This window comes from Odontesthes bonariensis, chromosome 22 (genome assembly GCF_027942865.1).
Source record: "Odontesthes bonariensis isolate fOdoBon6 chromosome 22, fOdoBon6.hap1, whole genome shotgun sequence".
Classification (NCBI taxonomy): domain Eukaryota; kingdom Metazoa; phylum Chordata; class Actinopteri; order Atheriniformes; family Atherinopsidae; genus Odontesthes; species Odontesthes bonariensis.
Genome location: NC_134527.1, coordinates 2280314 through 2295331, shown reverse-complemented (window position 1 = coordinate 2295331; position 15018 = coordinate 2280314). Strand labels below are relative to the sequence as shown.

The 15018-nt window shown below is 38.3% G+C and overlaps 1 protein-coding gene across 1 annotated transcript in view; it reads right to left on the bottom strand.

Annotated features, from left to right (window-relative positions):
• Positions 1–15018, bottom strand: part of dcc (DCC netrin 1 receptor) — a 368701-nt gene that overhangs the window by 64275 nt on the left and 289408 nt on the right. The window contains exons 23-25 of the mRNA XM_075455474.1: positions 8608–8770; positions 4502–4725; positions 3713–3829 (exon numbers count right to left, since the gene is read on the bottom strand). Coding sequence (XP_075311589.1) covers positions 3713–3829; positions 4502–4725; positions 8608–8770 — 504 coding nt within the window. The remainder of the gene's footprint in view (positions 1–3712; positions 3830–4501; positions 4726–8607; positions 8771–15018) is intronic.

The following is a 15018-nucleotide window of genomic DNA, read 5'->3' as shown; positions in this document are numbered from 1 at the left end:
AACTTACAGGCGTCAGAAATAAACCTAAAAGCCTTTAGCAGATTCTAGCAAACATTCTAGCTAATTCTAGCTAGCTGTTTACCAGAAATTTAGCAGCAGACACAGAAACCCCGAGTAGAGATGACCATCACAGGGCTCTAGAGTGCGACATATTTTCTCAATGGTGTGACTAAAAAAAAATCTGAGGTCGCACCGACCACCCATTCGAGGAAAAAAAATAAAAATAAAGTCAACGCGACTCTGACAGTCTCCGGTTGTGTTCCAAACCGCATACTTCTCCTACTAACTTTTTGAGTTAGTATGCGAGTTTGAGTCAGCGAGAAGTTGCCGGATGCATACTAGATTCTCTGAAATGTTGGGTATGCATCATGAGGTTACTGCTCATACTCAAACTACCCAAGATGAAACGTAACGTGACGTCGCCGATCGTCATTTCCTGTCAAAACGGCAGTTTCAAGCTAGCTACAACGAGGGTAGGTTCACTTCCTGTTTTCAGAACAAAAGCACCAATTGTATGGTAATGGCTTTCCCTATGATAAAAGGCAACGGGTATTTTATTTTGTGAAAATAACAAGAAGTGCGTTAGCTCACTGCGGCTAGCTTTAGTAGCGCCGAATTCGTGGGAACAAAATTGTAAACAGCCGGTATTTTGTCAGGTTTTCAACACGTTGGGGATCTAAACGACTACTTTCTCACCTGAAAATGTTTCAAATGTTGCTAAAGTTTACAGAGTTTAGAGCTTAAGAGAAATCAGCTTCAGGCCGGCTGATTTCGGCTCGGGCAGGAGCGAAATGCATTGTGGGTAAACACTCTGCATACTGTCTGATCAATGAGTATGCGTTATGTAGTTTGCTTTTATTTAATTTATCTTGAGATGTTTTAAGTTGGGCTGCACGGTGGTGTGGTGGTTAGCACCGTCGCCTCACAGCAAGAAGGTTCCAGGTTCAACACCCAGCTGGGGCCTTTCTGTGTGGAGTTTGCATGTTCTCCCTGTGTATGCGTGGGTTCTCTCCAGGTACTCCAGCTTCCTCCCACTGTCCAAAAAATCATGCATGTTAGGTTGATTGGCATCTCTAAATTGTCCTTAGGAGTGAGTGTGAGTGTGTATGGTTGTTTGTCTTGTTTGTCTCTATGTGGCCCTGCGATGGACTGGCGGCCTGTCCAGGGTGTACCCCGCCTCTCGCCCATTGACTGCTGGGATAGGCTCCAGCCCACCCGCGACCCGATCGACGGATTCAGCGGTATAGATAATGGATGGATGGATGGATGTTTTAAGTTTAAATTTCAGGCCAGTGAAGCACTTTAAGCACCAACACTTTCTCGGTAAGTTTCAGTAAGTAGTTAGTAAGTTAAGTTCAGTAAGTTATAGAATTGTGCTTCAAATAAAGAACTTTATTTTGACCAGATTGCTAGTTAATCCTTTACAAGTCAATATTGCATATATGGACAGCGATTTAAAAATAAAAAAAAGTGAACCTGTAAAACTGCGGCGTTAAATGCAATGCGGTTGAAAATTTGGGTGCACCTAACTTTTGTGAAAAAAATCAAATCAAATAATAATAATAATAATAAAAAATAAATAAAATAAATAAAATAAATTTTAAAAAAAGTTAAAAAAAAAAAAAAAAAGTTAGGCGCACCAGTGCAACCAGTGCAAAAAGTTAGTCTAGAGCCCTGCATCAAAACTAATGCAGCTTTAACGTTCAACATCAGTCAGATACTCGGGTTCAACTGATACTTCTCCAGCAGACGAGGGATAATGAACAGGAACAGAATGTCACACAGCTTTGATATCATATCCTCATCCTGAGGCGCTTTGGATGCCTAAACATAAACAGGAGCAGAGTCGGAGCCTTTCTTTCCACTGGAGTTAATGCATGCTATTTACAGCTAATTGCTAATTAACTGCTACGTGCTACATCATCCGCCACAGTTTGAAGCTTGTTATCCAAACATCCGGCTGCAGGGAGACTCTTAAACAGTGTGATGCAGCAGGGGAACCTGCACTGGTCAGAGCTCACACTCGTAGTTTGTTTCCTAAAGCTGCCCACACAGAATCAAAGGCAACATTTAACGTCTCAGCAACACGCCACAGCGTCTGCTGTCAGTCTCATGGGAGCGCCGCTGGGTTTTAGGACTGAAACGATGGAGCTGCAGAGCTTAAATCGCACAGAACCACCTGATGCCGGCTCGTCCGACAGGCCCGATAAACACAGACCGTAGAAAGCTCGAGCCACAAATAACTTGTGAGACAGAGAAGACAAAAAATCATCGTGGCATCAGTGACCCGTTCCTGCCGATTCCTCCTCTACAACATCCGGAGGATTCGCCCCGAAACATCACCTGTTTCGTCCCAGCTTCTTACGCACCTATTTGTTTCCAAAATTGTCTTTGTTTCCTAAATAGTCTCTTTGTTTCCTAAATAGTCTCTTTGTTTCCTAAATTGTCTCTTTGTTTCCTAAATAGTCTCTTTGTTTCCAAAATTGTCTTTGTTTCCTAAATAGTCTCTTTGTTTCCTAAATTGTCTCTTTGTTTCCTAAATAGTCTCTTTGTTTCCTAAATTGTCTCTTTGTTTCCTAAATAGTCTCTTTGTTTCCTAAATAGTCTCTTTGTTTCCTAAATAGTCTCTTTGTTTCCTAAATTGTCTCTTTGTTTCCTAAATTGTCTCTTTGTTTCCTAAATTGTCTCTTTGTTTCCTAAATAGTCTCTTTGTTTCCTAAATAGTCTCTTTGTTTCCTAAATTGTCTCTTTGTTTCCTAAATAGTCTCTTTGTTTCCTAAATTGTCTCTTTGTTTCCTAAATAGTCTCTTTGTTTCCTAAATTGTCTCTTTGTTTCCTAAATAGTCTCTTTGTTTCCTAAATTGTCTCTTTGTTTCCTAAATTGTCTCTTTGTTTCCTAAATTGTCTCTTTGTTTCCTAAATTGTCTCTTTGTTTCCTAAATAGTCTTTGTTTCCTAAATAGTCTCTTTGTTTCCTAAATAGTCTCTTTGTTTCCTAAATTGTCTCTTTGTTTCCTAAATTGTCTCTTTGTTTCCTAAATAGTCTTTGTTTCCTAAATAGTCTCTTTGTTTCCTAAATAGTCTTTGTTTCCTAAATTGTCTCTTTGTTTCCTAAATAGTCTTTGTTTCCTAAATAGTCTCTTTGTTTCCTAAATTGTCTCTTTGTTTCCTAAATTGTCTCTTTGTTTCCTAAATAGTCTCTTTGTTTCCTAAATAGTCTCTTTGTTTCCTAAATTGTCTCTTTGTTTCCTAAATAGTCTTTGTTTCCTAAATTGTCTCTTTGTTTCCTAAATAGTCTTTGTTTCCTAAATAGTCTTTGTTTCCTAAATAGTCTCTTTGTTTCCTAAATAGTCTCTTTGTTTCCTAAATTGTCTCTTTGTTTCCTAAATAGTCTCTTTGTTTCCTAAATAGTCTTTGTTTCCTAAATTGTCTCTTTGTTTCCTAAATGTCTTCCCATTTGTCTCTGTACCTGACTTACCGCACTTACGCTAGCACTAGTTTTGCTCTTAGCTGTTTGGTTTTGGAAGGAAATGCACTTATGATTTCTTGTGACCTGAAGTTCTTTTGCCTCCCGATGTGAAACACACTTATTGTAAGTCGCTTTGGATAAAAGCGTCTGCAGAATGACCGTAATGTGATGTAATGTAAAAACACCTGCTGGGTTACAGACCCTCACAGTGAGGAAATGCACAGACACACACGGTGCTACTTACGTGTGTTGCTTGGCTGCGAGTCCATGGGAATCATCATTTTGCCTCGGGTTCCCCTCCTGGTGGTCAGCGAGCGGTCCAGAGTGGAAATACCGCTGGATGCCTCGTCAGCGTCGGCACCTGGAACATCACAACAGGTCGGACATTTTTTTCTGCTTTCTGTTTATCACCGAGAGACATTATTCAGGCATCTTTTACTTAATGCACTTCATTATTATTTATTTTACTTAAATTGATTTAATTTAATTTAAATTATTTTATTTATTTAGTCACTTATTATTATTATTATTATTATTATTATTATTAGTAGTAGTAGTAGTAGTAGTAGTATTTTTATTAGAATTTGTATTATTATTGTTGTCATTTTAAATATTAATAATTTTTTGAGCTGTTTGACTGATTTGAATTTCCCCCATTGGGGGATGAATAAAGTATTTTTCCATTCTATTCCTCTATTATCAGCGATGAATCGGGCTTAATATGACTGTTAATTTAATCAGGACTCATTACAGATAAAATTAATCAGCTGAATGGAACCGAAGACAGAATGTGAAACATTTAAAATGCCGGCGCTGTGCACGTTTTCCACATGTAAGGATACAGATGGGACCTTACATAAGATCTCCATCTCAGGAGGGACCAGTGAAAAAGTTAAGAAGACTTGATGGATTTTGGTTTTCAAAGTCAAATTAAAACCAAAAATCAAAATAAATAATCATGAAAACTCTTAGATCACACAGACTGCATTTAAATAAAAATAAATTGCTGAGTAAGTGAGAACTGATGCTGAACCTGAGTGGCTGCTCTTGCTGCCCATCTGGCTCTCTGATTGGCTGTGTGCCACCTGGGGGAGGTCCTGGCAGGACTGGATGGGGGAGTCGCGCCCGGACGGTGCCACGCTGGGAGCTTTCTCCATGTTCTTCATCTCCATCTCCTCGTGGTGGATCCACAGGTCGGGGGGCCTCAGGTCCTTCTGGCTGCCCTTCCTCTTGCTGACGCTGTGGCTCGCCCTCTTCCTGAAAAACACAAAGTGGGGCGTCAGTGGGCAGATCCACTCACTGACATTTGTGGACATCAAAGAGAAGAAAACACACAAGTGTGGGATGATGGTTATTGTTCGTTTCACCCCCAGAAACGGCTGAACTGGATTATAAATCAACTACAACCCTGTAAAGTGGATCAAAGCGGTTCACATATCGTCATGAACTGGATCACAAAAGAATATTAAACCTGATTATGCGAGCTAAAATATGGACATTTAAGTTATGAAATACAATAATAATACTATAATAATAATAATAATAATAATACAATAATACTATAATAATACTGCTAATAATACTACAATACTACTACTACTACTACAATAATAATAATAATACTATAATAATACTACTACTAATAATACTATAATAACAATACTGCGGTAATAATAATAATAATAATTCTATAATAATAATACTACTAATAATACTATAATACTACTACGACTACTACTACTATAATAATAATACTATACTACTACTACTACTAATAATAATACTATGTATTGGATCAGTGGCGCAGAAAGTGGGCGTGCACTATATGCGGCGCATAGGAAAAATAACATTTCTACTAGTTCCACTAACGAGTTCAATTAAGTTTTGGGTAGCGCAGCTACCGGGTTAATCTGTTACAAAATTACTGAAAATTACCTTTTTTAATAAGGTTTTCAGGCGCGTAGCGCTAATTATTGAGGATGCTCCCAACAAAGAGGCAGCCGGGATAAACACGTGTGTCTATGATGAAAAGCAGGTATATTTCTGGCCTAAGAATGAATGAATAGAATCCTTGGACAACAAGCAACACTTTGCAGCAACACTTTTTCTAGGTTTACATGAAGCTTGTAACACAGTGAATCCTACAAAGTTAAAAGTTATTCAGACCTATTAGTGTAGGACTGCCTCAGGGCTCAATGCTGGGACCACTGCCATTCATCACATATATTCATTATACACTCACCGGACACTTTATCGGGTTCACCTGCAGGCGGCGGATGAGCCCGACATTTGGCAAACGCACCGAAATCGAGTTTAAAAAAAAAAAATTTAAACCAAAAATGGCGTAAAAATGAGTTATTTAGCATAATTATTAACAACAACACAAGGATTCTGTTTCAAAATCAAAAAGGAGGACATGACGGTGACGGTGTGGAATTAATTTCCAAGACTAACAAGTGTCCCGACTGTTGCTGTTTCTGTAACTTGACTGAAATATTTTTTTCCATCTCGTACTCCATTGCTCGTAAAAGCAGGATCCTTAAGGTGCCGCTTCTGTCAGCTAACAACAGGAAACTGAGACAACAATTCACACCGGCTCACCAGAACTGGAACGAGTCTCCATTTCAGTCGCAGTCGAATTAGTGGCGGAACGGAAAAATGACATTTACGCTAGTTCCGCTAACAGGTTTTAATTAAATTTTGGGGTAATTTGGGCACTAAATTAAACAAAATAACTGAAATTTACCCTTAAATTGACCCTTTTTACCCAAAATGAGCAAGCGCAGACGCAGAAAATTGCGTAGCGCTAACTGTTGAGGGTGTGCACAAAGGGATGCTCCAGAATGAATTTATTTCAAATCGTCCAATCTCTCTGTTTTGTAGCGTTTCTCTTGGCTGCCTCCCTGCATGTCTGTGGATTATCTTAAAGAGAGGCGGATGGATTTAGTCTATAAATAAATAACCAGGAGCTCTTGTGAGCATTATATATTTTATCTTTATATAAATATTAAATTATAAATATAAACGATGAGTCACTCTTAATGCCTCATAATTCATTATTAGTGGGCTGATTGATGAACATCCTGCCGCTTAATGTGTTAAAAAATAAATAAATCAGAAGGAAACCTGCAAGAAAGTCTTCTAACAGCTGTCTCTCTGTGGAAACATTGATGCATTAAGTTATATTAATAATATTAACATAGTATTATTATTATTATTATTATTATATTAATATATTAAGATACTATTTTATAATATTATTAATTAATGTTATACTAATATATTAATATTATATGAATATTACCAATTGTATATATATATATATATATATATATATAAAATCTAATATGTATAATATATATTATATATATTAATATTGATATATATATATATTGATAATAATAATTGATAATAATATAATATATATAAATATTAATAAAATATTAATATATTAGTATAATATTAGTATTAAGTACTAACTGTTGTTCAGATGTTGGACATTTTGCACTTGCTTCAAAATAAAAACAAGAATAATTTCCCAAAAACATGGAAAGTGTGATGTTTACAATAAACTATGAAGTCTTTAGAGGCCATACTTGATAAATAAGATTCATGGGGGGGGTCATACCCCTCAGAAAGTAGGTGGTGGCCCCCCTGTAGTGGATTATGCAGAAACACGCTGCTCCCTGGGACCTCTGCAGTGTGCAGCTTTGTTGTTGCTGCTGTAAATGTTCTGCTTGTGGAGGAACGGTGCAGATTTGTGCTGAACTCTAAACTCTTCATGAACTCTTCCTCTGCTGTGGAAGCTGCACAGAAACGAGTTTCAGGGCAAGACAGACTGTAAATGATGACTTTTTCTCCTCCAATGTGGATTCTTCTTTCTTATCGGGGCTGTCAGGGTGAACATATTACCACAGAGGGGGCTTTGGGAGGCTGAACAGCATAGTTTCCTCATTAATATGCATGAAGGAGCGTGGTGGTGAAGCCCTCCACTGAGTCGTGTTTGAAACTTTAAACGGGGGAACTGAGGACTTCTGATTTTGACCAAAAGAGAGGAGCCGGGTACCCAGAGGAAACTGCTGCTTCGTGTTGTTAAAGCTCCGAGGGGTGGACTGTGACCGGAGGGGATAATATGGTATGAGGACTTACTCAGCCTTCGTGCACGACCCCGACATCAAGTCCTTTAGGCCCTCAGCGCGGGCCACCGGGAGTGTGACCCAGCAGGGATTAGCAAGGCCCAGAAGAGCTGTTACATTTCACCCCGCCTCATGCAGGCTCAGGCAGCCGTGGACACGAGCACACTTTGGGTGACCCCACACTGTGATGCATACTACAAACTGCATTTACCCACAATGCATTTCGCTCCTGCCCGAGCCGAAATCAGCCGGCCTGAAGCTGATTTCCCTTAAGCTCTAAACTCTGTAAACTTTAGCAACATTTGAAACATTTTCAGGAGAGAAAGTAGTCGTTTAGATCCCCAACGTGTTGAAAACCTGACAAAACACCGGCTATTTACAGTTTTGTCCCCACGAATTCGGCGCTACTAAAGCTAGCCGCAGTGAGCAACGCACTTCCGGTTATTTTCACAAAATAAAATACCCGTTGCCTTTTATCATAGGGAAAGCCATTACCATACAATTGGTGCTTTTGTTTTGAAAACAGGAAGTGAACCTACCCTCGTTGTAGCTAGCTTGAAACTGCCGTTTTGACAGGAAATGACGATCGGCGACGTCACGTTACGTTGCATCTTGGGTAGTTTGAGTATGAGTAGTAACCTCATGATGCATACCCAACATTTAGGAGAATCTAGTATGCATCCGGGAACTTCTCGCTTACTCAAACTCGCATACAAAATACATATTTTGTCAGGCAGATGGTCACTATTCCAGAGGTTTCTTCCTGTTTTTTCTTCCCACAGTCGCCTCGTGCACGCTGATGGGGGATTGGATCGGTGCAATCTGTTGGTTTCCTAAGCTAATACATCTTTTTAAATTGGCTTTGTATGTAAGAATTGGCCTCATTGTTTTGTATCATTGAAGTTACCCTGAGATTTGTTGTAATTTGCGGTATAAATAAAGTTGAATTGAAAACGAGCGCGTCTCAGGCTCGGTGTTGTGAACAGGGGAACCATCGCCTTACTTCCTTTGCTGGGCGGAGGAGCGCCTGGTGCAGATGAGCGCCACGATGACGATCACGACCACGGTGACGGCTCCCACAGACACCACGATGATGACCAGCAGGTTGCTGTTCTTCTGGGGCGTGACGCTGCCGTGAGGCGGTCGCATCTGACCAATGGGAGACTCTGGAAAAAAAACACAAAAGAAATGCGGAAGTCAGAATATTTCAGTCGGAAACCCTTGAATAAATACGGGATACTGTGACATCTGAGATAATATATATGTCATAATTAGGGCTGGACGAGTTAACTCGTTAATTTTTTTAACGCAGATAAATATTTTATCGCGCATTAACGCAGGTTTTATTTTACTTTATTTAAAAAAGATAAATCAATAATTTTTTGGGGGCTTTTGTGCCTTTAATGGATAGGAAAGTTCAGAGAGACAGTAAGTAGGGGGCAGAGAGAGGGGGAACAACATGCAGCACAGGGCCGTCAGATATGAGACTCGAACCGGGTTTTTATTTTGTAAAAGTCTGTTGCTGTCTGCTGTGGAACAGGAAAAGAAAGTAATCGGCGGATCCACCAAACATGGAGAAGGGTACGGAACTTTTACTCGGCCATTTTCATTTTAAAGTTCTTCCAGACGGCGGAGTCGACAGAACCAAAGTCATCTGTAAACTCTGCCAAGTTGAATTGTCTTCTCAGCGTAGTAGTTCCAGTCTAAAATATCACTTAAAGGCAAAACACACAACTGATAGCAGCAAGTCATTCAAGGAAACAGACAGTGGAGCGAGGCTTCTACATAAAAACTACAGAAAGATGCTGATGTTAAAAGTGTGTTTGCACAACAAATGTTATGGCACTTTCATTCATATGGCAGCACATTTAAAATAAAGCTAAATGCTAAAAGCTATACGCTACTTTTGGATTCATTTTTGGATTCTGCGTACAAATGCGATTAATCGTGATTAATCAGGGAAATCATGTGATTAATTAGATTAAACATTTTAATTGTTGCCCATCCCTAATCATAATATATATATATATATATATATATATATATATACATATGTATATATATCAATCAAATAAGTGGGTTTTATTGGATGATCAGAGCCCAAAGCTGCCAGAGTTGATGTGAAATTCCTTTTTATAACTACAGGATACTTTTTGCATTGATGCTGTGTGAGCATGATGGATTGATTTATCCAATGGAAATGCTGTTGGAAGCCTCAGAATCACAAAATAAAAACATGTTGACGCTGTAATGATGATAAGGAATCTATGAGTCCATTTCAATCTCAAACACGCAGAAAATTCAAAGAGCAGCTCCTCGACTAGACTGTATGTGATCTTAAACTCGTCTTCTGAAAGGCAAAGCAGAAAATAATCACAATGCTGCGACCGGATTGGACGATTCAGAGCTCCTGCTTTACCGATCAATGCACGGTATGAGTGTGTGAGAGGTTTACAGAGGAAAAGGGTAACTGATGATCCTCCGTCACTCATTTAGTCAAGAGAGAAGAAATTAGGGCTGTGAGGTCTGAGTGGAGAGAAGGTGGATGGAAGGAAAATAAAGAATAACTAGAAAGAGCTGTTCCTGCGAAACAGCAGTGAGAATGCTTATGAGCTGAATGGGGATAGCTGACCATGCTGAAAAAGCTGAAAATAGTTCAATTTTAACAGTAAAAACTGTTGCTAAGGTGTTGGTTGAAGGAATTTTGTGATTTTTGTGTACTACCAAACTTAACATTGGAGATAGTCAGAGAATTTGAGAGGTTGATCTCGGTTCAAGGCTCATAGCTGAAATTCTGTAAATGTGAGCTCTTTAGTAGTTACATTGGCTGAAATAGGACACATTTTCCTACATTGTAAGGTATAATTTGTTTCTCTAAGTTAAACTGTGTGAAAGTTAGAGGAATTTGTTTGAAAAAACTGTGTACTCATTCATAAAAATGAAGAAGGAGCAAAAATGTTCATGTTTTTGAAACTGTCATATTTCAAAATTGGCTGAAGATTTGAAAAAGTTTAAACAAGTGGAAATAGCTGAATGTCTTGTGACCCATTTAAAGTTTGAATGGTGTCTCTAGCTGAAAGCATGCAGAAATAATTAGGTTGGAAAGAGGGAGATGATTTGGAAGAGCTGAATGACAGGAAAATTAGAATAAAAGCTGAATATCTTAAAAAGTGTAAAAGTTAAAAACACCAAGAATGAAAGCAGGAATCTGCTGAAAGAGCTGAACGTTTTGATAGCAAAATTGTAGAAATAGCTGAAAGTATGCAGGAGTAGTTAGGTGCGGAAAACTGGCGGAATAATAATAATAAAGAGAACAGGAACTTAATAGTGAGAATGCCTTAAAGCATTCTCACAACAAAGAGAAACAGGAACTTAATAGTGAGAATGCCTTAAAGCATTCTCACAACAAAGAGAAACAGGAACTTAATAGTGAGAATGCCTTAATGCATTATCACAATAAAGAGAAACAGGAACTTAATAGTGAGAATGCCTTAATGCATTCTCACAATAAAGGGAAACAGGAACTTAATAGTGAGAATGCCTTAAAGCATTCTCACAATAAAGAGAAACAGGAACTTAATAGTGAGAATGCCTTAATGCATTCTCACAACAAAGAGAAACAGGAACTTAATAGTGAGAATGCCTTAATGCATTCTCACAACAAAGAGAAACAGGAACTTAATAGTGAGAATGCCTTAATGCATTCTCACAAAGAGAAACAGGAACTTAATAGTGAGAATGCCTTAAAGCATTCTCACAAGAATGCCTTAATGCATTCTCACAATAAAGGGAAACAGGAACTTAATAGTGAGAATGCCTTAAAGCATTCTCACAATAAAGAGAAACAGGAACTTAATAGTGAGAATGTCTTAAAGCATTCTCACAACAAAGAGAAACAGGAACTTAATAGGGAGAATGCCTTAAAGCATTCTCACAATAAAGAGAAACAGGAACTTAATAGTGAGAATGTCTTAAAGCATTCTCACAAGAATGCCTTAATGCATTCTCACAACAAAGAGAAACAGGAACTTAATAGGGAGAATGTCTTAAAGCATTCTCACAAGAATGCCTTAATGCATTCTCACAATAAAGGGAAACAGAAACTTAATAGTGAGAATGCCTTAATGCATTCTCACAATAAAGAGAACAGGAACTTAATAGTGAGAATGCCTTAAAGCATTCTCACAACAAGAGATCTTCTGCGTCTCTCTCATTGAAAAACCATGATCCATCACAGCTTGTGGACCACAGTCTCCCTTTCTTTGCCTTTTCAGTGAAAGATTTAATCACCTTTTTGCGCTTTTTCCCCCCAAATATGTTGTTTATCTAATTTCAGAGCATAATCTGAGCCTCTGCTGGTGTCTATGAGCCAAAGGGTCGTGAAAACAACAAGGGTTCAACCTCAGCTGCCGTCAGGAAAGGCAGCGGCCGTCCGACTCGCTGTTGAGATGTCAGACGGTGAACAGCGAAGCAGCACAGGAAGACTGACAGACTAATTACTCTCCTCAGGCCCAGGACACAGAGAGACTCAAACAACCTGATTAATGACATACCATCATAATTATCACACCACTGAATAAAAACATTTAACACCTTGTTAAGTACCTCACCTCCCAAATCATCTCCTGATTTATTGCATCAGCAAGTGGTACAAAGGCTCCGGAGTCCAGAAAGGTCACGCTTTCTCATCATTTATATTAAATTAATGGTTATTCTGACATCCATCCATCCTCTGCCGCTGCTGCAACAACGTGATGCTGGAGCTCAGCTCATTAAGTCTGATTTACTCTCACAAATGTCAGACAATTAAATTACTGCAGCAACAACATGAAATTACAGGATCTACAGCAGCCACTTACTGACACAGTTTGTGCAGAATAAGCTTTAAACTGTTAGTGCTGAGCTGTTTTCTAAAAAAACTCTCATTTTATTTACAGTGCTGTCAGATTTCATAACTTCATAACATATGAACTGTTTCATTTCTGTTAACTGATAGCTTCTTATTTCCACATACTAACCACACATCTCAGCCTATGGAGCACCTACTAACACCAAACTTTCCAGTTATACACTTAGCAGTATTCTGAAGATATTTACAGAAGGATTTGTTGATAAATCATTCCTGGCCTGATTTATGTGACATTATAATAAAAAAATATGGCGAAAATCAATGTTTTTTTAGGCTATGGACAGTATATTTTGATTTCCTAGGAAATAAAAGCAGATATCCTGAAATCCCTCTGTAATTTTCTTTTCATTTTGTGTGTAAACAAGGGCCTGAGCATTTATTCTGTTTTTGAGTAATTGTTTCCAATACAAATGTATTGAATTCCCCTTATTTAAATCTTTAAATGCCGTTTTCTCAAAATCAGTTTTTTGTATTTGTCCAGTATCAATATCTCAGCCTATGGAGCACCTACTAACACCAAACTTTCCAGTTGTACACTTAGCAGTATTCTGAAGATATTTACAGAAGGATTTGTTGATAAATCATTCCTGGCCTGATTTATGTGACATTATAATAAAAAAAATATGGCGAAAATCGATGTTTTTTTAGGCTATGGACAGTATATTTTGATTTCCTAGGAAACAAAAGCAGATATCCTGAAATCCCTCTGTAATTTTCTTTTCATTTTGTGTGTAAACAAAATGAAAAAAGAATTTTGCACCTGGCTTTATCATGTGTTCAGATCTAGCTTCCGGAAATATATGCAAATTTGCGCATATTTAATTAGATAATGCCTAATTTACATAATTAAACATATAAATCTCTAAAACTTGTAATACATTTTTTTTTCATTCTTGTATAAGAAATCAACTGAGGAAGTTTCATGGTGATATCTATTATTTTAAAATATTACCCTATTCACTTGTAGTGTCTCGCCTTAATACGATTATTTTATTCAATATTAGTATTACTAAGGGCCTGAGCATTTATTCTGTTTTTGAGCAATTGTTTCCAATACAAATGTATTAAATTCCCCTATTTAAATCTTTAAATGCCCTTTTCTCAAAATCAGTTGTTTGTATTTTTCCAGTATCAATATCTCAGCCTATGGAGCACCTACTAACACCAAACTTTCCAGTTATACACTTAGCAGTATTCTGAAGATATTTATAGAAGGATTTGTTGATAAATCATTCCCGGGCTGATTTATGTGACATTATAATAAAAAAATATGGCGAAAATCGATGTTTTTTAGGCTATGGACAGTATATTTTGGTTTCCTAGGAAACAAAAGCAGATATCCTGAAATCCCTCTGTAATTTTCTTTTAATTTTGTCTGTAAACAAAATGAAAAAATAATTTTGCACCTGGCTTTATCATATGTTCAGATCTATCTTCAAAAATATATGCAAATGTAAACATTTTTAATGAAATAATGCCTCATTTGCAAAATTAAACTTATAAATTTCTAAAACTTGTAATACATTTTTTTTCATACTTGTATAAGTAATCAACTGAGGAAGTTTATGGTGATATCTATTATTACCTCCGCCAAAGGAGGTTATGTGATCGCCCGAGTCTGTTGGTTTGTCTGGATGTTTGTCTGTTCGTGCTGCAATCTTGCGACTTGCCACAAGGTGGCGGGGCTTGGTTGTTTCGTTGTCGTTGAGGGAGGGGTAGGAGGGGGTGCGCAGGGGGAAAGCTTACACTAAAGGGCCGTGTATACTCTCGTAGCAGTGTGTCTGCGCCATGTTAATTCCACGCCACAACGCAAGAGGGACAATCACGAATAATTCATTCAACAACAATGGCGACTGGACATCTATTTCTAGATGCAGCTGATCGATCTAGAAATAGAAGAAATATTGCTACTACTGGAGCTGGCAGAGAGGCGAAAGATTCGTCACGGTTAGCACGGTTACCATTAGCCGGTTAGCAAACCGGAAATACATAGTGTAGAGCGGATGTAGAGTTGACCAATCAGAGGCCTCCTTTCTCTCCCCCCCTGCGACGATATCTGCGGCACTGTCTGCAGTGAGTTACAATTTTGGGGAGGTACACCACAGTGTCTGCGTAAGGGGGGGGGGGCATGTCTGCGTTAACTGCGACACACACGCAGACGACCTGGTTTCCGACCATTAATCAGCCTTAACTGCGCAGGGGGGAAGGTAAACACAAATGGAAGCCGTCTTTGCCGTTTCTGAGAAGTCGCATCTGAAAGATAGCATCTTAACTTTGTAATCCTTTTCAATCGGAACACGAGCCAGCTGAATCTATGCACAACTTTAAGCAGACGCATCGCTTTCTCTCAGACGTGGTGGATTACGACGTTAATCGTTTGAGACCATTCACTACAATATATGGGTGGATAAAAAAAAAAGTGCTTATAGAACAAAGCTTCCTTGGCGGAGGTCTGCCCTCTCTGAGTGCATTTCTAGTTTTAAAATATTACCCTATTCACCTGTA